Source organism: Barbus barbus (assembly GCF_936440315.1).
Source record: "Barbus barbus genome assembly, chromosome: 27".
Lineage (NCBI taxonomy): Eukaryota > Metazoa > Chordata > Actinopteri > Cypriniformes > Cyprinidae > Barbus > Barbus barbus.
The window spans coordinates 19456095-19481958 of NC_136755.1; the positions used below are offsets into that span (position 1 = coordinate 19456095).

Below are 25864 nucleotides of genomic sequence, written 5' to 3' on the forward strand. Positions count from 1 at the left end.
CCACCCCTTTAAAAATATTGCTTTTTTTTGTTGTTTGAGCCCCACACTTGTTTGAGCAACACTTACTCAACCAATGACACGGGTTGGGGGCGGGTCTATCTGTTAAGCCAGCCAATGGTTGAGGATTTTATTTTTATTTTTTTATGTAAACCTGTGTGAAAAGTCGTTGTTTTTGTAGTTTGGTGTTGGAAATAATGCAGAAATTACACATTGTATCTTTAAGGACACTTATAATTCTGAGGTAAAGAATTTTAAATTCAATGCGAAATGCTATTGGCAAATCTGATTCATTTTTATTTTAGATTCCTTTTTCTGCCTTTCGTCTCTGTTTGCGGTTTATGTATTCATTCTTTGCTCTACTTATTCTTTTTAAAAGCCTTTTTCTCCCATTTATCTCCTTTTCCTCACCATTCACCACGCTTTCTCGTTCCCTCTCTTCCTCTCCTCCTCCACCTCCGCTTCCTCTTCCCTTCCTGCTTCCTTTCATTCCCCCGTCTCTCTGTCCCAGGTGTACATAGGGTGTTGTAATATCATTCTTTAGATGGAAATGTATATGTCTTGCAGGCTTCAGTCTCTGCTCCTCTATCTCACCCTCCCAGCAGGCCGACAGAAATCCCCTCTTCCACATCCTCCCTCTTTCCCTCCCTCTATTCTATCCTTCCCGCTCTGCCTGCGATAATATAAATGATAATAGCAACTCTATCAACCTGCCCAGCTGGTGAGGCATACTGGGTAATGTGTACAACCATTTGTTTGTTTATTTCAGAATATTTTTTCTTTATTTATTTCTTAGTAGCGGATTGTAAATGTGTGCATGTGTGGAATGTGCTGTCTATGTATGCAGCTTTTTCGCCACATTTTGGGGTGGATAATGTGGTGGACTAACGTTTTTTCATTTTGGAATATCTACAACTTTGTCAAAGCATAATGTATCCCATCATATAATGAATGTTGAGTATATTTAACAATGTTTTAATGGTTGAATATATTTAACTCAAAGTATGTACTTTTGTGCCGCATTGATGAAGAACTTGACTCCTTATCCTCACAGAGCCCTGCAATGGATGTGTGTAAACAGTGTAACACACACACACTTTCTCCCTAACTGCAAGGTTAACTCAAACCTGGAGGCATCTGATGCTCTGCGAGACTGCAGTGGCGTATGTGTGTATGTTTTTGTGGTATCATGCATGACTTGACTATTTGGTCGCGTTCCCCATTGCCATTGCTGAGGGCAAGATCACATTTCACCCTGCCAGACTATTGCAACCCTGTATTTCTCCCTCTCACTACAGTCAGCAGTGTTTCAGTGTCAGTTGTCAAAAACATTGCTAACTGGTTGTATTGAAAGAAAACACACTCTGAATCTTTTGCTTTATTTGCACCCGTTCTAGTCTTTCTCACACAATAGTCCTTTAAGTGGATGTACTGTAAGTATTTAACAAAAGCACCACGATTAGCCGGATGTAGTCGCTGCAGTGGTGCGAGCCAAAGACTGCGGAGTCAATAGAAAGAATTCTCCAGACAATAATGAGACGATTGAGGATGAGAGAGAGACTTACGCACTTATTCACATGAAGATGTCCTGAGGGAGTGACGTGTGCCTGCCTGCACGCTCCGATAGCACACTGCTCCATGCCAAACAGAGTTTCCAAAACGCCCCTGCTGAAAGAATCTGTGGCTCTGCCACTGCAAAAAAAGCCATGTTGGCTCTGTCTAGAGGGCAATAAAGACTGCTCAAGAAATCAGGTGCTTCGTTACTCCTGTGACCACTGGCATGCTGCAAAGGTAATCTTCATCAGAATGTTAAATATCAAATCAATATGTGTTTTCCATTGGCAAGTCAGTGTTATTTTAGTGTTGTTTATATACTTTTATAATGTCAATATTTTGAATTGGCTTTTATTTTTAGATTTTCAGTTTTAATTTTAAACAAGAATTAATTATTTAAAAATATTTTTTTAAATATTTACTTGTTTATTTATACCAACAATTTTACTTTTAAGTTAAGTTAGAGATAGAAACAAGTGCAAAGAAAAAATATGGTTTTAAATGGCACTTATACAGTGGCATGCAGGGGGGGGGGGGGGGGGGGGGGTCGCGTCTCGAACTCCTTTGGGGTTCGATGCGAAAGTGCCCTCAATCCGCGATTTCTGCCGAAGGGGACACCCCAGACACACAACTTAGAAATTAGACTTAGAAAAACAAATGATTCAGTAAAATTAATCCAAAAATGCTTAAAATGCCGTTTCAGTTAACCGTAACAACACTGTGGCAGATACTGTATATGCAAACCTTTTTTTTGTAGTGCATCGATCGGGGTTTAAAGATGTCATGTTCACATTTACCTAATAGAGTGTTTGTGTATGCTATGAATGCATATGTATGTGTGTGTTTATGTGTGTGTTTGAAAGGTTAACATGTAGCGTAACACCCTAACCTGTCTTACATACTGTAGGTCAGTGCAATAGCGCTGTCCAATTCAGAACATTGTAACCTTCAGTTTGGTGCCTGCAGTGATGGAGTTGCACTCAAAGCAATTCATCTCCTTTCTCATTTCCTCCCACTTGGATGGGGTCAGACTGCCAGCAATCAGTTGTGTGTGTGTGTGTGTGTGTGTGTGTGTGTGTGTATGTTGTGCAGGGCGGTGTTAACTATGTTTGCAAGTGCATTTTTTTCAGAGTGGGAGGCAGAGCAGCAGTTTGGAGCTCTTTATACATTATTCATTATGGTAGGTAAGAAACAACCGCCTAGAGTGGAAATCAAGAGGGAGAGAAGCTTCTCTTACACCCAGTATAACCCACAAACTGTTATGTTGTGCCTCGCATCCCTCTTGAGATTATAAATCCATTTATTAGCAAATTAGGGGGTGTTTTTTTGCTAGTTTTTTTCTCCACACACGGTGGGGTCCAGAAGTGTGAGACCACGTAAAAAAAATCTGTGAGAGTTTTAGGAAATTTCTAGGTTACCAATTATATAAGCAAATTTGACCTTGTGAACTCCAGAAAGTGTTTTATGCTTCAAAGGAGCCAAGAGCATCTCACCTGATGATCATGTTCTCCAGCATTTGTAAAATTGTACATCATGTTTACACATGTGAAGTAGGATTTCTATTCCTTTTATTTTATTTCATTTAAAAAAGTTTTTTTTTTAAATTCCTAATCTAGTCACTAGAACCCGGTTTTAAAAAAACACAAAATATTTTTTCAATGAAATTGAAACTTTAGGGTTTTTTTTATTTTTAATTTAAATATAATTTGTAGTTTTATGTGTGTATTATGTAGTTTCTGTGGTTTTAATTGGTTTGTTTTTTAATAATAAAAAAAGGTAAAAGATATGAAAGTTATTAAACAAAATAAGTAAATATAATTAATAATTATTCTTAAAGCTATATACTACACACACAAAAAATACTTGACTTGACTAGCTCTTTTTGTTTAAGAGTGTGATTTCCTTTCCTAAAACTGCCTTATTGAGTGTTGAAAAATGGGTAATCACATACACACTGAATTGTGCTGACTATGTGTCTGATGTGAGTTCATGTTTGTTTTTTGTCATTTCCTTCCATTCGCCATCATTTCCTGTCATCTCTACACTACACCTGTCAATAAAAGTGGCATAAAGGCCAAAGATAGAATAAAAAAGAGGTCCCACATCTGATCAGGATTGAATCGTCTGTACACAGTGTAGTCATAAAGCTGTCAGCCGTCTCGCACAGCATGTCACAGTACAGTTGTCCGCGATCCTTAATGAGCAGTGTAGATGTCACTTTTTCTGAGATCAAAGGATTTTTACCGAGATATCTTAGTTTTATTTCATGCCAGTGTCTCATGGGTTGTCTGGAGTAGCAGGCCGAAAGAACAGCCTGAATGACAATAACCCTCATCCCTTTGTCAGACACATGAAGAGGACAAGTACTGTCTTTGATCAGCACCACAAATTACACAGTAAGTTTGAATCACGGTATAAAGACGTGATGGAAACTGTGTGAGTGTGTGCTACTGCATGTGAAGAAGGAAAAGCAAGCATTATTGGAAAAAAAAGCTTTGTTTGGGTTCTTGGTTGATGTATGAGAGTCTTATTTGTCCGATGCTTGTTTTTGACGTGATGGAGCTGTCAGTCCTCGGTGGGGGATTTTGAGTGGCAGCTCTCAGCTGTTCTGTCGTCGTTAATCATCTCTTAATCAGAACGGCAGGAGACGCACTCGCACTCGCCCATCTAACTCAGTCTCTTTCATTCAGGACAGGAAATAGTCTTGCAGTTTATAGGAGGTGAAAAACAGCATGTGAAAAGTGTAGTATGCCCAAAATTTTATAATACAGTAGGCAAAATGACCTATTACTTTTGGCGAGATTCTGAATACAAATACAAAGGATAGTTTACTGTCCCATAAAGCTATGGGATTGGATTCAGAAATGGTGGTCAAGCAACACAAGTTGTAGGTCACATGATAATAACAACATGGTTGATGTATTACTGTATGTTCAGATTACATTTAACAGTCGCAAAATAAATATTTATTTAAATGGGTTACCTACTCGTTATGTGATTTCCGACACAGCTAATGCTGCTTTTTTTAGGTATAGCTGTCTTGAGAGAGTACCATTATGTACATTATAGTTCGTTCCATGAGCTTTTTTATTTTTTTATGATTCAAATATATTAATTCTTATTGTGCCCCTACAAGAAAACCAACTTGTTATTTTATTTTTGTTATATTATTTATACAGTAATATTTACTTACACAATCAATTTTACCTTTGAGAATATAAAGGAAGGTTGTGTCAGATTTACACTACAAGAATCATTGTTTTCATCAGTATTATGTTGTTTTCCAACATGAATATCTTAAAGAAAAGCAAAACTCATAAGCTATGAAGAGTTGATTTCAGAGTTGCCAGTTTTGCTACAGAAAATTCTTGTTTTTAGCGCAACCCTCACAATTTTTTACTAGATTTGCTCAAATTAAAAAATCTTATTATTGTATATTGTTTCACCTCTCAAACAAGTGTTTTGCATTGAGGATTTTTAAATATTTGCAAAGTGTTTGCTCATAAATGTTGAATACTGTTCCAAAAGTGTTGAATTTGTGCCAGTTGTATCTTGGAGCTTGTCTAACCAGCATTGAACACACAATGGATGGATTTGACATTATTCTGACAGCAGGAGAACGTATTAATCAAATCTTTATCAGCATGTTCAGACATTTATCATCACCAATCTGTTACACGCTCAGGCTTCAGCTCACAGTTTTCTTTTAATTATTTACAGTTTTCTCTCTCTGTCTGTCTCTTTAGCGCCTTCCCAGGTTAACGAGCTGCGAGCGGAGAAGGTTGAGCAGCGCAGTGTGACTCTGGTTTGGAGGGAACCCGCCGTGTATCCCAACAGCAGCCGCACTGAATATGAGATCAAATACTATGAGAAGGTACGGTTACATCCTCTGTCCTCTCCACTAAAGCACTGAAGCTGTTATTAACCTGCATGTGTGTACAGCCACACTAAGCAGCAGCTTCCCACAGGCCTGTAGCTCATTGATCATTCAGTCAGATGCAGTAGCTGCTTTAAAACATGTAGCTGCCAGACATTGATGTCTGTTCAAACTCCTGCCAGGATTGAGGGGAAAAAAGCATCTCTCTTGCTCAATAAAACATTTCTTATGAACACTGAGTGCATTCACATTCAAAATCTTCCACAGATTATAAATCGTAAGCAGATAACGTAATGTAAATGACTTTAATGATTGTTTGGTTGGTTTTTTTTATCTCCGGGAAAGGGAAATCAGGGAAAATCAATGAAAACATGTCTGACTGTATAACGGCTGATGTCAAGACCTTGTCAATGATCTTTTTATCTCATGTAAATTTGGGGAGTCTTGTTTTTTAATTTTTATTGATTTGCAAGTAAACCCTTAAAGCAAGTTTTTGCAATGAGTTAACTTTTAATGGCTTATGTTTTGTTGAGCATATAAGCATCTTTCATGATTTTTATTATGATTTTTATTTTATTTATTTTTTTAATGAAGCTTTAGAACTGTAATGGAAAGATTTTAGCATGCTTTCATATTTTATTTTAAAGTTGAAACCTACAAAATGCTTTTTATGTATAGATTGTGTTGTTTTACCCTTGTCTCAAAGTTTCAAATATAAATATGAAAATCCATTGCTAAAAAAAAGATCATAAACCACCTCATTATTTATTTATTTGGGGAAAATTTCTGTAGTTATTTTATTTTATTTTTATTTTAAAAATAAATAATGTATATGTGTGTGTGTGTGTATGTATGTATATATGTATATGTGTATATATATATGTATGTATATGTGTATATGTGTGTGTATATATACAACCAATAAATTTTATTTATTTAATTTTTTTGAAAGAATGAATACTTTTCAGCAAGGGTGACAGTAATTAAAGACATTCTTTTCTATTGATCAAAGAATGCTTAAAAACCGCATCGTCATAAAAATATTAAGCAGCACAACTCTTGTCCTCGTTGTTAATACTAAGAAATGTTTCTTGAGAACCTATTCTATTATTATTCTATTAGAATAATTTCTGAAGGATCGTGTGACACTGAAGACAAAAGCAAAAGACAATATTGTTCCAGAAATGTTCAAATATCATCTCCATCACTGTCATTTACTTCCATAGACTTCCATAGTTATTTTATGGACATATTTCTATGTTCCTTCAGGACCAGAAAGATCAGAGTTATTCCACGGTGAAGACAGCCGCCACCAAAATCAGCGTCAACAACCTGAAACCAGGCACCACCTATGTCTTCCTCATCCGCACCTGCTCCAGCCCAGCTCTTTCTGCTCTTTCTTCCTCTCCTCTTTCTTCTTCCTCCTCCTCCTCCTCCTCTTTGTCTCCATCTTCCCCGTCTGCTTCCTCTTCCAGCCCTGTGGCAGCTGTGTCACCCCCTCCGCTCGACTACGGGGCCTACAGCGCACCGCTGGAGCTGCAGACGCTGGGGGAACGTGAGTGTGTCTCTTTGTTTTAGAAGAAAGAGTGCATGTGAAAGGAATGTGTGGTGTTGTTATTTTAGGGGCAATATGAGCAGCCCCTCAAAAACTTTTTTTTTTATTTCATGATAGTACACAAAATATGTTGGCTTTACAGTGAAACAATGACTTTAAAGTGCAAATGCTTGCTGTCATCTTTAATTTAAGAGGAAACATTCATATTGAATGAACACTTTAGAAGGATTTTCACGTGTGACCTCGTCAGACTCCTTCATTGTAGCACACAAACAAGTATTTGAGCAGCTTTAGATTATGCAGAACAAAGCTGCCATGTTTGGTGCCTGGTTGAAAACCATTTGGACTGGATGAGTCTCATTCCAGATCCTGTCTGGTATCGCTCCACTGTGCTTTTGCTCCTAACAGCTTGGGTTTTTTTCTCAAATGTGAAGTGCTCCGCTAGGTTCAAAATGGTTGATTAAATAGGATAGTAGAGAATTTTTCACTTCTCAGTCCTCTAAAAAATGCTTTTAAGCCTTTTTAACACTTAAAGGTGGAGCATGTTTATTTTTCATTGTTTATTTTTGACCTCATGGTCCAATTTTATTAAAAATATATTAATATATTAGGACATTTAATTACATTATATTCACTATAATACCCTTCATTGTGACATCAAAGTTATGATTAGGACAATATTTTATTGTGAATTTAAATTTTTAGTACTCATTTTTTGTAGTTTGTGTATTAACATATTTGGGAAAGAAAGACTGAATAATAAGCCTTTGTGATTGATATTTATAGCATAAAAAAAATTAATTGTATATACAATACTATTCAAGAGTTTAAGGTCAGTAAGATTTTTAAAGAATGTTTTACTTTTATTCAGCAAGGATGCGTTAAATATATTAAAACTGACAGTAAAGATGCTTTGTTAGAAGATTTTTTTTATTTATTTTTTTTACTTTTCATCATGATGACAAAATGCGGTATCACAGTTACCTCAAAAATATTAAGCAGCACAACTAATTTCAACATTCCTGGCAAAAAAATGTTTTTTGACCACACCAGCAAATCAGTGTATTAGAATGACTTCTAAAGGATCATGTGACAATGAAGAATGGAGTAATGGTTGCTATAAAATTCTGCTTTGCCATCACAGAAATATATTGCATTGTAAAATAGATTCAAATAGAAAAAAAACTATTTTAAGTTGTAATAATAATTCACAAAATTACATTGATGTCCTGGTGAGGCTGCTATCTCACTTGTTGATTTTCAATGATAATTGAATTTCACAGAAAAAGGAGTGCAAATAAGTTTACCTTTGTTAAAAGTCCCATCAGGGTTTGAATTCTAAATAAATGACTCGTAAAAGTGTTTTCTCCTTTATTTACCAATAAATCAGCTGCTTTACTAGGAATCAACTTTCCATTTGAGAGCCAAAGGGTTTTTGTTTAACTGAAAGTAGTTCCTCTGTGTCCAGATGGATGGAGTAGAACCATTTGGAGGAAAGTTTTAACTATTTAACTCACAAAAATGTATTCCCATTAGGATCCTATGAAAATAAATAAGGAAAGACTTCAAAGATCAATCTTCTCGTCAAGCTCCAGTGCTTTTAGAGCACTGATAATGGTTTGTGCCATCGTGAATACTAACCAAATCTTTTGTTTGTCTTTGTGTGTGTTTGTTGTGCAGTGGCCCTGGCCTCTAGTGAACAGAGTCCTGTGGTGATCATCGTGGTGGTTTCGGTGGCTGCTCTCATCATGTTACTGACTCTTGGAGTTGGATTGCTCATCTGGAGAAGGTATAACTGCTATTTCAAGGCATTTAACAAAGACTAGCCTATCAAATGCTTTCTGCAATCACCTCTACAGAACAAATCTGCAAGGTTTTCAGTCATTATTTGCTTAAAATTATCCTTTGCGTGCTCAAATCTGGCCCGTTAAACATCATCGGTTCATGACCGTCTCATGATCTTTTGTTTTTTGATGAACTATCCCTTTAACTGAAATAGGATATGGTTGCACATTCAGTTTCTGCTCCCTAACGGCGACCTGACAGTTGCATCAGCAAAAGATTTTTTGTACTTCCATGGTCTGCGAAATCATCCATTAGAATGAATCAAAACACATTTTTAGTCGAGTCCATCTCTCACATACACAGATGCGCAAACTCATCTGTCATCCCACAGGAGAGCGTGAAGCCTTGTTCCTCTTTCGGAGAGGCACAATGCCGTTGTTAGCTTGTTTGACGGGCAGCGCAATCGCTCAATCCAATTTCAACGTGATTGTGAGACGTGTACACGTCGTTTGTGTGTGTTTGTAAGGGCTGCTTCTCCCAGCAGGGAGTGAAGGTGGAGAAATATGAAGAAAGACATGCCTTCTGCTGCTGTATTGTTATTTAGACAGATCTCTCTCTCACTGATCACATAGACAACAAAACCGTCCCACATGCACAGAAGTGCTTCCGCTACGCACGAGTGCATGTATGCAATACATGAGAAAAATCACCATTTGTGTTTTCACAAGGTCATCAAGTTCTTCCAAAGTGGGACATAAAAGAACTGTACAGGTGTCGCTGTGATGTAGTGGTTAGTGTACATGATGCTCATGCGGATGGTGCAGGTTTATATCTGGATTCAATTATCACTTAACGTTTTAGTGAATAATACTAAATATTACCACTTTAATCTTGTAATTTTACTTAATTTTCTAATCTTTGACTTTTTTCTGTTTTAATAAAGGCCTTATATGAGATTATTCTCATAACATTATGACTTTATTCTCATAGTGCTATAACTTTCTTTCTTTCTTTTTTTTTTACATTGTAAACATTGAGAAAGCAATGAGACATAATCTGCCACTTTTTGCATTTTCTGCACTGATTTTTGAATAAGTTTAAACATGGTAAAATGTGTTAAATTGAGTGTAATGCAGTCTTATAGGTAGCTGAAAGCAAAATCATTTCACAAACAAAAATGAAAGGAACGTAGGATGCATAACAGTTTGTGAATGATGGCTGTTCCAATTCTGCGGAAATCTATGGATCTTTCTGCTGAGTTTTGCATGCACAGATTCCACGTGCTTGGCTATTTCATGCGTACACAAGAACACAGGTGTGACATACTCTAATGGATCTCTGTGCAGCTGCAGTGTCAGGGGAGGGAGTGGCAGACAGAAAGCACACGCTCCTAGCTCTCCATTAATCAGTCTGATGAGAATGGATTATATTGAGCCGGTGTGAAATGGTTCTCATTCATTCTCAACCACACATAACGGAGTGTTGGCTGAGCCTCTGTCAATCACACACACACACACACACACACAATCGCTTTCATATGCACCCACAAACTTTATCATCAGCTCAGACATCAACACAGAATCCAGGTGAATGTCGTCTAACACACTGAAAAGAGCGGATTTATCGACTAGTCTCTGATAAAGGGGTTTATATTGGTGAATGATGTGTGCAAGAAAGGCTTATTAGAGACATTGGCATTTATCAGGTGTGAAATTGTATTGGACAAACAGAAAATGGCTGATTGCTCAGTGAATTTAGGCACAAACCGTGCTTGCCTGTAGTAGTATTTTATCAGCAACTGTGCATTGAAAGAAAGTGATAAGCACTGAAATGGCCAAAGATGCCAATCTGCATAGAAATAAAACACATTGACTTCTAAAGGCACTTTTTGTCATCTCTGTTAAATGCTTCGCCCCTTTGCCACAATAATGCTGCAGTGTATTTCTAAGTTAGTGGTTAATTCAGTTAATAATTGGCATCTTATGTAATTGATTTGTTTCATAGCCTTAGTTTACACACATTTTTGAACATCTAAATCTTTACACACCAATATCCATGCATATCAAAACAGTCTTTCAGGTCTCTCAGGTTCTGTGACTCACTGTTTCTGTCAAATTAAATTGGTTTGTGCAGGGTTTGTTTTTGTGGATTCATTTTGTCCCCAAAAGCTTTGAATCCTGGGACCTGTTTTTGTCCTTCTATTTCAAGAATAACATCTTTTATTATTAATAATACTCATTTACTGACATGCGTACACGCACGGTCAGCGGATTATTGGTATTTGTGGACCGCCTTTCCTCCGCCCGTTTATGTACATTTAATACACTTGCATCGTCTGAAGCCAGTGGGCTGTGTCTGTGACTGTTTGAAATAAAAGACTAGCATACTACCTACTGTTTTTTTTATAATAAAAAATTGTATGTGAAGTTGGGAACAGCTGGGTTCTGGAAGTAAAAATCCCATTAATTTTCTCTTTAGAGGTATTGTTTTTAACGATAACTTAAACCTTTAAAGACAAGACCTACTGTGAGTTATGAGGTTGTTGATTGATGGTAAATGCTTTTGTTGAAGCCATCAGCCCACATTATTTCAACTTATTTTTAAAATAGTTTGGTTTACTGGGAATTATCTGTTTCTATAGCGACAGTCAATAAAATGAACCCGCTTGAATGTTACTGGCAACTGTAAAACACAATACAAGTAACAGTAGCTATGCATATGCATTACTTTTTAATTATTTCTTTAGGTTATTACATGGATAAACTAGATATCTAACTCTGTGCTGCATGTCTTTCGTTTATGTTCACATTACTTTTTTATAAAGACATCTACATTGGCAAAAGGCAATTACGCGAATATTAAAACAAATATTACGAAATAACTGCTTAATTAGATTTTACTACTGGAAGCGCTGCCAGGGGTACCCTGGTTCCACGTGAGGTGCAGTAGTCACGTGGTACAAGCTGTAGCTCTCAGAAGTTCACAAGTTGTAATTACGGTAATTACGATATGGCGTGAATGCACCTTTACAACAAGCAAATGCCAAAAGAACTCTTTAGCGTCTTCTCACTCCCATGAATAGAGTAATAAAGTCAGTCTCCCTACACTCGCAAACTACTTTTTGTATATATTTATTCATATTTTGCAATAAACATAAAATACATTGTGTATATATTTATATATTCTGTTTTTTTTCTTTCTCTATCATTTTTAATTTTTACATGGAATAACATTGTAGTTATTTCCCTTTTTAAAGCTATCAGGTATACAGTCCTGTACCTTTGTCATTTTTATCTGGTTTTCAAATACTTTTTGTTTTAAATCATAATTTGTAATAGCTTATGACTTATGTTTTCCTTGGAAAACATAAAAGGAAAATAGCCTACTTCTAGACCCAAGGCTACTAAAAAGCAGATGTTTCAAGTTATGCTATATTCATTGCGTTATCCAGTTTTCATCATCATAGAAATATATTTATTGGTTATTTTCAATCCAATTTAAAAAAAAAAATAAATGTCTTGGCAGTCCAATCAGTTTCAACTATTCCGGTAATTTAGTGTAAACGTTTAGATGTGTTTTAAATCTGTTAGATGTTATATAATATATATTTTTTTGTTGTGTGTATTTGCGTCTCGGGTCTGATTACATTGATAATCTTCTGCAGAGTGTTTTCATCCACACACACACACACACACACACACATACAAAACGCTAACATGTTCTTCTTTGCGGTCGCTTCTTCCTGTCACTCCTTTCACTTTCCAGTCACCTTCACTCCTCTTTTCACCACTCCTCTCATCTCCTTGTCTTTTGATGCAGACTATCATAATAGCTCTCATACAGGGTTTTAAAAGAAAGGGGAAATGCTCTTTTTTATATATATATATTACATATATATATATATATATATATATATATATATATATATATATATATATATATATATATATATATATATATACTCTATCAGAGAATAATCTTTAAAAGGAGGAAAATTGACCTTTTTGTCATCGTTTACTCACTCACATCAGTTTGAAATGATGTGAGGGTGGTAAGATGATAGAATGTTAATGTTTAAGTAAAGTGTTACTATAATTCCTTGTAAGTAGGTTCGAAGTCAGGTGGCGTGATAGGAAGTGATGTCGTCACTTTAGTGAGTAACTTCCTATGAGGACAATAGTGAGACTACTCTCAGGCCCTTCCTCCCTCTCTTCCTTTAGTGGCTTCTCCAGACCCTCCAATGTAGCTCCTACTCGTGTGGTGCTGCTCTCTACCTCCTTCTCTACTCTTCCTCCTCCTCTTCCTCCCTCCACACAGCTGTCTCCCAGGTACAGGCATGCCTGCGTTTCTCCACTACCCCTCCTCCCTTGCTGCTGCCTTTCTCTTCATCTTCCTTCCTCTCGTTTGTCCCGTCTGTCTCGCCACACCATTTCCTAACAGAGGCCGTGTTTACACCTGCTATTAACATCCTTAACAGGTGGTCAGCTTAGACTGATTGCATGACCATTTTGTAGTTTTGAGAGGAACTCAACAAATGCAACTTTTGTGTGATGAACATGATCTATTGATGTCAGGCATAACAGAGATGTTTTGAGGACTTTGTATGGAGATTTTCCATTTAATCCGATCAAACATTTTCTTTTAAAACCACTCGGAGCAAAGTTTAAAACTCTTTTTGTAACAAAGGGATGATTAATAGCTAAGTGGATGGTCTTTGCTGTCAAATCAGGATGGTCTACTGTTTACAGCCTTGATCTTAGGAACGTGACATATAATTGAACATTATTTTAAAATTTATATTTATAATTTTTTTTATTATATTAGCTTTGTTGTATTGTTTTGTATTATATTATATTAATATATTAACTTCTGCTAATTCAGTGTAATGAAAGTGAATGAGAACTGTATGGAAGCTCGTTTCTGCCACTGAATAAAAAATAAAAAAAAGGTTATTGCGACTTTTTATCTCACAATTCTGACTTTTTTTCACAGAATTGTGTGATTTATAAACTCACAATTACTAGTTATAAAGTCAGAAATTCGCAAACTCGCAATTCTGACTTTTTCTCACAATTGTGAGTTTACATCTCGCAATTCTGACTTTTTTACTCGATTATAAATTATAAAGAGTTAAGAGTTGTAAAGTCACAATTGCGTGATATAAACTCGCAATTGTGAGTCAAAGTCTGGGGGGGGGGGACTGTTCTCAGAATTGCAAGTTTATATCTCTCAATTCTGACTTTTTTTCTCAGAATTGTGAGATATAAACTCGTAAATGTGTTATAACCTCAGAATTGCGTTATAATAAACTCGCAATTGCAAGACAGTCACAATTCTGAAAAAAAGTCAGAATTGCGAGTTTGTATCACGCAATTATGAGAAAAAAAGTTGTGAGATCGCAATAACCTTTTTTATTTTTTATTCAGTTGCGGAAACGGGCTTCCATAGAACTGCCCAAAACTCAGAAAATGACCCAAAAGAACTGCATATGGCAGATGCTTTATCCAAGGTGCTTGCATTGCATTGAAGGCTTACAATTTTTATTTAATTTACTAATTTTTGTACTTAAAATAATAAGATTAGGACAGTTAAAAAAACATTATGTAATAATAATAATGCATTGTAATTATTTTTTTATGCATTTGACAGATGCTTTTATCCAAAGCAGCTTACATTACACTAGAGGTATATATTTTGTCGTCAGTTCATGCATTTCCTGAGAGTCAAACCTATGAACTTGCGTTGCTTTGAGCATCACAAAAACATTTTGGACCCCGTTTACACCTTTACTAATCACTGTCCAAAAGACGTGAGGTGTAAACATGGTCGGAGAGGTCAAATCCCAGCTGTCTGTGTATAGTCTCTCCTACCTGCATGTCTTTCTCTGTCCGACGTCTGTTTTACTCACCTTTTTAGAGTAGATTGGGAATGCTCTAATCAGATGCCTGCCAGCACACACTCATAAAAGTTGAAAGTCTGTTTGGTGTGCACCCTCTTTCTACTCCAACAACAGCACCTGCTCTAGCAAATAACATGAAGTCTCCAAAACCTTGTCAGTGTCTCCTTTTGAGTGCTTTTCCACCCCTGCTGTGTGTGTGTGTGTGTCTCTATTCTCTAATCCCTCCCGTGGTGCATGTCTTTCCCCAATGTCTCCGTGTCACACTAATCCACGACGTAAAATCGCCCAAATGCCATCAGATCCTGCGGCGGCCTGATTCTTCTCGCACTCACGCTAGGACTATGTCAGAGCAGCAGTTCACCAAGAAATCTCTACATTTACTCACCATGAACTACAAACCTGAGATAAAACCTCATGCATACTTTTAAACGAATGATTTGAACTGAAAAGTGATGCAATGGTTTTTTTTTTTGTCTTAAAGGGATAGTTCACCCCAAACTGAAAATTGACTTTTGTACAATCACAGCCTTTCTTTTCAGTGTAATGAATGTGAATGACTCAGAAAAGCACCATAAAAGCGATCCATATGACGATAGTTTGGTCTTCTGGTGAAATATGATTGTATTAGGAACAGATCAAAGTTGATATTCACTGAAAATGTAGTTCATCAGAGTTCATAAGAGAAGTAGCAATGATTCACTCGTGAATCAGACATGAATCAGACAAAACCAGTCATAATGATTAATTTTTCTGAATCAGATTGATCTGGTTCTCAAGACCAACTCATTGGAGGGGACAGTTATTTGTAAATCAAGATTTAAATTTGGTCTGTTCATCAGACAAACCTATTATATCTTAAAATGTAGTTCATGATGTATACAGACCACTTTTATGGTGTTTTGATGGAATTAACCTTTAAAGTTTATCTTTAAAGCATTTAAAATTTCTCCATTTGTAAAGAAAGTCATATATAATGACAGATTGTTCATTATTGGGTGAACTAATTCTTTAAACAAACAATTTTGATGAAAAATAATAAGCAATTCTTCATCTCTAGGGAAATACAAAATTGTCATCTTAAGCAAGTTCACTCAGTTACATTTTTGTTTAGACGGCAGTACAGACATGTTCGTAAATAACTTTAATAGAAGTTGTCATATTAAGTGCTGTTTTGTTATTTCCTTACAGCCGGTAGTGGCTGCGTGTTGAATTTTTATTTTATTTCTTTATTTTTTATGGTCGTTTTATGCTTTGTTTTTAATAACTTGTCATTTCTTGTTGTTGTTTTTTTTTCCTCACAGACATTGTGGCTACAGTAAAGCCAGCCAAGAGGGGGATGAGGAACTTTACTTCCAGTGTGAGTATCACGTTGTGTATCCGCGCATACATGTGCATCCATTCCACAAATCAATTGGACTTTCGGGTTTGTTTCTGAAGGTGGTAATGGATATAGCTTGTCACAGACAGAGAGCTTAGGTGGGAGAGAAAGGGAAAAAACAGAGTGGAAAATAGAGTGATCAGTGATAAAGAGAGATTAGGGACATATAAAGTGGCACTGCATTAACATCTAAGTCCATGTACGTGCCTTTACACCAGCCAGCCTAATGCTCCAGTCCATTAGCATGTTTCAGACGCCCTCTGTGATGGTAAGAGGGGGAAGGGCATTACCAGTCTTTGAACAAAGAAAGATGCCATATTACTGCTGCATCCATGTTAAGTTACTTGTGCACTACTTTTTATAATTGCCAGTTTACTGAGACTCTCTGATCTCCAGAATGGAAGCTGTATGGATAGATTATGAGCATTTTTAACATTGAAAGTGGGAAAAGCAGATCTATATTAGAGCACTTTTTGTCTCCTCTTTACTGTCTTTATTTAGAAAAAAAGTGGCAAAAAGCCCCAAAAAATCTAATTATTTCTTTTAAAAAAACACAGCTGTACAGTGCTGGTGATGCCCAGTTATCTCTCTTTCTCTGCCGTTTTCCCTCAAACCTTTCTAAACTCTAGCCAGATGTTAGCGTTCTGTTTCATGTACATTAATATTCATGCGTGTGCGTGCGTGTGTGTGTGTGTGCATATTTATGTGGTTTATGAGGACACAAATTTGTATAATGACATGGGTATGACAGAGGTATTACAATATGAAGGTGGTTTATGAGGACACTGCCTATGTCCCCGTAATTCAAAAGGCTTAAAAAATATACTAAATGGTGTTTTTTTGAAAATCTAAAAATGCACAAAGTCTCCTGTGAGGGCTAAGTTTAGGTGTAGGGTTGTGTAGGGAAATAGCACACACAGTTTGTTCAGTATAAAAACCATTACGCCTATGGAGAGTCCCCATAAACCACAAAAACCAACGTGTGTGTGTGTGTAAGCATGTCAGAGCAGCAGTAGTTTGGTGAGTAATGAGCTTCTGTGCAGAGTCAAGTCACCTTTATTTATATAGCACTTTTAACAATGTAAATTGTGTCAAAGCAACTGCACAATATCAAAAAAGGAAAATAGTGTGTCAATAATGTAAAATGAAAAGATAAAAAAAAAGATTTTCAGTTAAAGGCATTTCATTATTGAATTATAACAGAGCAGTTGTGCAGCTGAGGCATTAAATCTGCTGAAACAATGAACACTGGCGAGCTTTTGAGCTGGTTTGTGCAAAGAATTACAGCATATCTGTACAGTATATGAAACTTATATTTGCATGTCTTCATTAACCTCTTATACCTTGATCTATAGTATTTAACATATGCCAGGATAGACACACATGCAAGAGGAAGACTGCCATAAGGATGTATGGAAGAGACACAGATTTGTTTATATATTTCATGTTTTCACAATAAATATTAATTTTGTTGTTGTTGAATAACATTTTCCACTATCAAAACCAGATTGCTGAAGAAAACTTGATGGTTCAAGGCCTATGCAATTAAGCATTTAGCAAGAATATATATAAAAACATCATATAAACTATATACATTGTATATGGATAGAGTAGATTAAAAAAGTATATGAATAATAAATTGTAAAGAATTCCATAAAATACAGATTGTGTATTTTCATTTATCATCAGTGTACTTATATACTTGTTTTAATGTAATTTATATGCTGAAATAAATTAAATGAAACTGGTATGTAATACAAGAATGATAAAAAACAATAATATAATGTAAAAATGTGATGTGTAAATGAATGAAAACACACAAAAAGAGGTTTTATCTGGGTTATAACACAATCTTGTGCTTTCTGGAAAAAGTGGAAAAATTACCATGAGCACAATGCTCTGCCACACAGTCTCGTACAGTATCATTTCTCTCACATTTCACAAATTAAATCCCATCAGCATCATCACAGATACTCTCTCGCTCTAGTTTCGCCCCGGGCTCAGTTCTTGTGACCCATCGTGCGTGATCTCTGTGTCTCCCACCATCATTTGTTTTACAGATTTGTTCTTCCATCTGTTATACAACTAGCCCTATAAGCGCACCCTCTCTTTGCGCTGCATGCGTGTTCTGTTTGTTTTATATGCATATTTTTGGATGACCTAGAAACAATGGTAGGGATCAGTGCTTTTGCTGTCATTATGAACTACTTTGTTTATGTGTGTATGTAGAACCGACGACTGTGGATTTAATGCTTTAGATATGCAAACTTATATGCATATAAATGGTTTGTGGTTGTCAGTGTATGGGGATTTACAAACCTACTATATACGTTTGGGGCACAATTGTCTGCAGAAGTAAATTTGACAAGGATATCCTTTGTCTTCAAAGGTAAAAAGGATCATTTGAGTGTATAAATAAAATGTGCATGTGTATACATCTATTTAATTTTTTCCTCATATAGTATTTTTTTGATGTTGTTCATAATGTTTTTTTTTTTTCACATTTAGATAACCAGGTGAATTGTTTGTATGCCTGGGAATTTCTGTTCAAAATCGACTGTACAGTCAGTATGCAAATTATTATAGACTTAATTATAGTCTAAATGACTGTAATTGTATAATTGGTTTTAACGGTTTAGTTATTTGCTGACTATTTTTAATTATAAATTTGCTTTCAATATATTTTATATCTTAAACCGCAATACAAATCTTCCTGTAATGAGACGTGCATACAGTAGTACTTTTCAAAAACTGCATTAAATTAACAACAACTCCGCATACTGCAGTACTTGTGGACAATTAGGTGTACTATATTAAATTTTTTCTACATTATTACAGCCTCTACTGTAAATGCAGTAATTCTGCAGTAATTTATCTACCATCGATCTTGTGTCTTCAGGCCGTTTTTTTGATTCAGCAGCATGGACTGGATCCGCTAAGATCTTCTTTTGGTCTCTGAAGGGGACACTTAATCGTACAACAACTAGTTTGCCAAAGTTTGCAAAGTTCGTGACACAGAATCTTTGAAATATATTCATGAGTTTAAGACCTTTTGGATCACCTTTCACATTGCTTTTCACAACATTTTACTTGGAACGCAGACACATTCTGTGATGTAACCACTTTGCACAGTATTTTGTTGTTATTGTGGTAGTGTCATCAGTTTCAGATTTAATTGGCAGGATACAGTGTCAAAAGTTATATTCTTTGTATTTTTTGTTAATATTGTAGTGCATATTTTCAGTTTCCTGTTAGCTTTAATTCATCTGCAAACTTTTAGTTTTGTGAACACATTATGTAACTTGGTGTGCTTGTATGAAAGCTTCTGTGGCTGAATCAGTTAGTTTGATAAAAACAAACCCATAGTCTCACATGTGAATACGGCATGTGCTAGAAAACCTCATTCCTGTTGAAGAGGCTTTTCATCCTGAGCCTCACTCTCATGATGGAATGGTGCACCTTTAATTTGCTTTGTAATTGTATTCCTAAGTATGTGTGTATGTATGTGAGCTTCAGATCAATAAGCTGTTATGAGACTGTGAAGTTGAGACCCTGGTCTGCTTCGGGTCGATGTTGACTTGTAAGTACATTTCAGATTCAGACTGCCGCACTGCCTTTGAGTAGATGAAGCATGACATAATGCAAGGATATAGTAAAAGAACACAGCAGAAAAATAATAAAGGGCATTTTTTTTGTAAATTTGCTTTTTAAATAAATTAGTTATGTTTTAATAAATCTACATTAGCATCATATATTTATTAATATACTGCACTATAAACACTATGTTTGTGTATTTAATCGTACGTGTTCGGTTACGTTTTCTCATGATGTTAGGGTGCTCCAGGTGGTTGTCAGGTTGTTGCTATGTGTTGCGAAGACAAACACTTCTTAAAATAGCATATTTCTTAAAATAGCAAACTACGTGATATTCACCATGTATGAAGAGTTAACGCACCAGCACATTTAGATACAGTATATGCATGAATGCTTTAAATGCCTCTTGTAGTTTGTTCGCTCATGCATGTTTTGAGATATTATGATGGGCATGAACAGAGGCGAAATTTCCAGACTTCCATCCTCTTTTCCACACTGACGGCTACTCTCTTATGTCATATGAGAAAGTCAGATCACTTGCAAAATAACAGTGCAGATGGTCAAGATTTGAAAACCAAAATGTGTGAACAAAGCATATGATATTCTGATACCTATATATGGCTTTTTGGAGGTTTTTTTGCCCATTTCATCAATAACAATTGTGAATCAATCAATGGTAATAGTGAGTGTAGCACCGCTAACATATTTATCTATCTATCTCTCTATCTCTATCTATCGATCTATCTATCTATCTTATTACTTTTATTTTTATTTACTTTATATTTTATTTTATTTAATTTTTTCAGTTAAAATCCCAACCAGAAGGACCTACATTGACCCAGAAACCTGTGAAGATTTGCTCCAGGCTGTTCATGCCTTTGCCAAAGAGCTGGACATCTCTAGCATCAAGATCGAGAGGATAGTCCATACAGGTACCAGACATCAAAACCTCCTTACTTTTCCCAATATCCTATTAATATTCCTGCAAATTCGTTTAATTTTTGCATTTTTTATAGTTTTTCAATCATATCAGAAATTAAGGCTTTGTTGTCATTTACTGACTTTCATGTTGTGTTAAAACACACATGACTTTGTCTTGTTTGGAAGACAACGTTTACTGCAAATTTTTTCCATAAAATTCCAAAGAATGAGGGCAGGAGCTTTCAAACTTCAAAAAGAAGCAAAAGCACCATAGGAGTATCATAAATATGGTCCATATGTCATTTAAGTCGATATTTACAACATCAGGTTGAGTAGAATTTTTAGAATGAATGAGGGAAGGAGCTTTCAAGCTTTAAAACAAAAGCACCATAAAATCATCGTAAAGGTGGTTCATGTGTCATTTGAGCTATAATTCATGATATGAGTGCGAGTGTCAGATTTTTCATTTTGGGTAACTGTTCCTTTAAATGATGAGCAATGTTCTCATTTATGCTATTTTATGAGACACAATCAACATCAAGTGAACACTTTCCTTGTTTAGGAGACTTTGGGGAGGTGTGTCGAGGTTGCCTGAAGCTTCCCAGCAAACGCGAGTTGCCTGTGGCCATAAAGACCCTTCGTGCGGGTTGCTCGGAAAAACAGAGACGCTCATTCCTCAGCGAGGCGGGAATTCTGGGACAGTTCGATAATGCCAACATTGTGCGTCTGGAGGGAGTCATCACCAGAGGTCAGTAGATACAAAGAGATTGTGCAAGGAATGGATGGCAAGGAAGAAAAGAGTGATGCATGGGACGTCCCTCTGTAGAAAATGAAAGCTGTAGGGCGATTGGGATGATTCCTTGCAGGATAGGGAAAGACAAAGAACGAGAGGAATTAGGGATTTGATGGCCCTCACCTGAAAGAGATTCAGGAGGCAGAATAGATGGTATGTCCCTCCATTGAAAAAGAAAAAAGGAGGGATGAGCCAGCTGTCCCACTCCAGTAATGGAAAAGAGAATGATAAGCCATTGATTGGAAGGTTTATTGGGAAGTGGACCCCTAAATAAATGGGCCGGTCCTCAGAAGCGCAAGAACTCAAAGGGAGGGAAAGGTCGATACTTGCAGGATGGATGATCATCAGAGGTAAAGGATCAAAGACAATGAGGAGCTGTAGGTGTTATCACCTCCAGGAAGGACAGAACGAGGAGAATCGAGCTTAAATGAAACTGGTAACTCTCAGTCAACAGGCGTGATGGAAGGAAACTTGGCTCGGGGTGGAGATGTACAGAGAAAGAAGAACATATCCATCTTTAGATTGATCGATGTGATGTTCCTGGAGATAAAACAGCTAGATGGATGTGCCTAGTGTGTTCTTGCCAAAAGGGATGAGGGATGATGAAGGTGTTTTGGAGACAGGGAAGACCAGAGGGGAAGCTGGATTTGCTGAATTAAAGAACTAGAAGTCTGGGACTTTGTGTATTAGCGCTAAAGGAATTATTAACGTTTGTGTCTTAACATTGATTCTACATGTAGAGAATGATAGAAATGCATGCATGAAGAGACGTATTAAATGTGCTGGATATTGTGTATGTTAGAGAAGATTATTACAACTAATTTTGCTTCAGGACCCAGAATTTCAAGTGACAATACAAATATAAAAATGTATTATTATTATCATGAACTACATAACTGTAAAAACAACAGCTGAAGTGTGAATGACAACTTTCCTCTTTTTATCTGACCTAAAAATTAAACATGCGTTTTTTTGCTACTGTACCTTTAAAACTTATGTAAATAACCTCTATGTACACAGCTGTTCAAAGGTTTGGGGTCAGTAAGACTTTTATTCTTTTGCTCACCAAGGCTGCACTTTATGATTAAAAAATACAGGATAACAATTATATTGTGAAATATTATTACAACTTAAAATTACTGCTTTTTATTTGAATATATTTTAAAATGTAATTCATTGCGGTGATGGTAAAGCTGAATTTTTAGCTGCCATTACCCCAATCTTCAGTGTCACATGAACCTTTAGAAATCATTCTAATATGCTGATTTGCAATTATTTAATGAATAGAAATGTCAAAAGAATATAGTAAATTATACATTATACATTATAAATGTCTTTACTATCAGTTTTTGCCCCCAAACTTTCAAACGGTAGTGTACTGCGTAGTTATTCACCAATTTTTGCCACTTAGGTGTTCATAAATGATTCGTCTCTGGGTGGTCTGGTGAGGTTTACACTGTGAAAGGTAGCGTATGTCTATATAGCAGTCGTGGGGGCAGTCATGGCCTAATGGATAGAGAGTCGAACTTGTAGCCCAAAGGTCGCGGGTTCGAGTCTCAGGTCCAGCAGGGATTGTCGTGGGGGGGAGTGAATGTCCAGCGCTCTCTCTACCCTCAATACCACGACTGAGGTGAGACCCTTGAGCACGGCACCGAACCCCCAACTGCTCCCGGGCACCGCAACATTGGCTGCCCACTGCTCCGGGTGTATGTTCACGGTGTGTGTGTGTTCACGGTGTGTGTGTGTTCACTGCTGTGTGTGTGCACTTGGATGGGTTAAATGCAGAGCACAAATTCCGAGTATGGGTCACCATACTTGGCCACATGTCACTTCACTTTTCACTTATAGTACATAAAACTCTTTTATTTGAATAAAGTAAAAAAAAATCTCCATTTTAAATGTTCCCCTATTTAAATTTATATTGAAATTCGTTAACAAAGCATAATTGGTTCTTATTTTAATTGTTGTTTTAAATGAAGAGTAAGAGACCATTTATTCAGTGGTATTTTGGAGAGAAGAATGAATTGGGATTTTGGGATTTAATTAGCTTTTGTGTGTGTGTGTGTGTGTGTGTGTGTGTGTGTGTGTGCAGTGAGCGCAAAAGCAGATGTTCACGTTGGAATAATTGGTGGCCAAATCACAGCAAGCCCCCTTAATGACTCTAATCTTTCTCCCTGACTTCTCCTCCTCCATCTGCAAACCTTTTTTCTGCCGTTTTCCTCCTGAAAGCTACACACCCTCCTCTTCCTTCACCCACCTGTCAGACCTCCACACCTCAGATGGGAAGGACCCAGAGCTGAGAGCCCAGTAGGAGGTCTTCTGATTGGGGTTGGTCAGGCATGTCCGCTCCTCTCTGGAAGAGGTGTGATGGAGCTGGGGATGGTAGATTGACCAGACTGATAGCGCAGCCTCCTGTTCATTGGGCTGGTCATTGAATTCTGCAGATTGTTGGTGTCGGTGTACGTGATTGAGGGATCTGTCACTCTCTCTTTCCACCTCTCTTCCTTGCTCTCTCTTTTGCTCTTACACCTGGGGATTTACCGCTACCCACCTCCCTAATGGAGTGTACTTTCCTCGTCTTTCTTTGGGCCGCTTTCTATCACTCACTGTCTAATGCTCACAGGAAATACAGATGCGACAGATTATTACACAGTGCTGTTGAATACTTTATTCTGATTGGTCAGTTGCAGTTTCTTATCTATCTATCTATATGTCTGTCTGTCTGTCTGTCTGTCGTATTTTCTTTCACTCTACTGTTCTATCTATCGTCAGTGACTTGCTGACTGCATGTAATCTCTTACGTAACACTCACACTTTTATGAAAACGTGTTTTTTGTGCCCCTTGGACAACCCCAGCATGTCTTCTTTCTCCACTGAAGCATTAAACAAACACATGATCCAATTTTTTCTTTATGTGTGTTTTTTTTGCTGCAGGCAACACTATGATGATCATGGTGGAGAGCATGGCCAACGGAGCCCTGGACTCTTTCCTGCGGGTAAGACAACGTATTTTTGTGTTTGTTTGTTCTGCTGACTATAATATTCACTCATCAGATGCAAAATGCTGAGATAGTACAGTAAATGGTATATATTGAATATTTAAGTTGCAGTAAAAAACCTGCAGATGTGATTTGTTGATAAAAAGAGAAAATGAGAGGAAAAAGCCAAGTGAAACGTTTTATCTTGTCTCAGATTCAGATGAAGTGAAATTCTTGAAAGGAAGTGATATGATAGTTATTTGTTCCAAGTTTTCATAAATATTTGAGTGTTTATATTCTAAACTGTTGTTTTTTTTCCTTTCCAATTTCCTTTCCCTTGTTTCTTTTTTTTTTCTTTACTTACCTTACCTTCTTTTCCTTGTTCCTCATCTTTTCCTTTTTTCAATTTCTTTTTCTTCCTTCTCCATTATGTTCCTTTCCTTTTCCTGTACCCTTTTCTTTTCCTCTGCAATGCCTTTTTCTTTCTTTCTTTCCTTTTTACTATATGTTTCCTTTTCCTTTTTCCCCCTTTCTGTCTACTACAATGTCCTTTCTTTTCCTCTTGTTCACCTTTTTGCCATTCTTTCCTTTCTTTCTCTTTTTCTCCCTCTTTTTTCTGCGCAGAAACACGAAGGTCAGTTGACTGTTCTTCAGCTGGTAGATTTGTTGAGTGGAGTGGCGTCTGGGATGAAGTATCTGACAGAGATGGGTTTTATCCATCGCCGACTGGCCGCTCACAAAGTCTTGGTGAACAGCAGCCTGGTCTGCAAAGTGTCAGGCTTCAAACCTCTTCAGGACGACAAGATAGAGGCAGTCTACAGCACACTAGTGAGTATTTTACCATAATGCAACACAGCACTCTCAAACACTTCTGAATGAGTTTGAAGAGCCAATGATAGTCAGCATTTCTCTAAAAGTCAAAGCACAGCTCTTATCTAGTTTATCAAACATTCATGCAATTTTTTTTTTACTGAATGTGCGGTGTATTTTAAGGACTTCAGTGCTTTATGCTTCTGTTATGATAAGATGAACATTGAAGTCAGAATACAGTAGAGCACAATATGCCTGTCTTTTACCTACACAATACAATCACACTGTGATATCACTTTTTTGTGTTTGCCAAGGATGTGTTCCTGAATCATTTTTTTCTCCTTTCCTATCCTTTCTTTTTTGTTGATTTCTTTGCTTGTTGTCCTCTCTGTCCTTTCCTATGCAATGTCCTTTCCTTTACTATTTTCCTTTTCTTTATTTTTACATTGTTGCGCTAGAAATCTGATTTGTGCCATTTTTTCAACAAAAAAAGAGTTTATTCCAGGAACAAGTCCCATTTGCAAAATCATGGTCACCATTTATAGCCAATTTATCTGGGCTGATAATTGAAAGGTTGTAGGTTCAAACTCTACAAAGAACAGTTCATGAAGCCTTGAGCAAGTCACTTAACCTCAGGTTGCTTCAGTGGAGATTGTCTTTGTAATTAGTGTACTGTAAATCAGATAAAACCGTCTTCTCAATGACCACTTACTAATTAGTAGT

The 25864-nt window shown here is 36.7% G+C and overlaps 1 protein-coding gene and 1 long non-coding RNA gene across 2 annotated transcripts in view; both read left to right on the top strand.

The window, feature by feature from the left end:
* The window catches only part of LOC306847517, a 779007-nt gene that overhangs the window by 581794 nt on the left and 171349 nt on the right, over positions 1–25864 (top strand). The gene's annotated exons all lie outside the window — the stretch shown is intronic.
* The window catches only part of LOC306847502 (ephrin type-A receptor 7-like), a 98261-nt gene that overhangs the window by 68238 nt on the left and 4159 nt on the right, over positions 1–25864 (top strand). The window contains exons 4-11 of the mRNA XM_079381456.1: positions 5298–5425; positions 6698–6983; positions 8664–8772; positions 15969–16024; positions 20446–20571; positions 21123–21308; positions 24288–24349; positions 24956–25159. Of these exons, the coding sequence (XP_079237582.1) occupies positions 5298–5425; positions 6698–6983; positions 8664–8772; positions 15969–16024; positions 20446–20571; positions 21123–21308; positions 24288–24349; positions 24956–25159 (1157 nt within the window). The remainder of the gene's footprint in view (positions 1–5297; positions 5426–6697; positions 6984–8663; positions 8773–15968; positions 16025–20445; positions 20572–21122; positions 21309–24287; positions 24350–24955; positions 25160–25864) is intronic.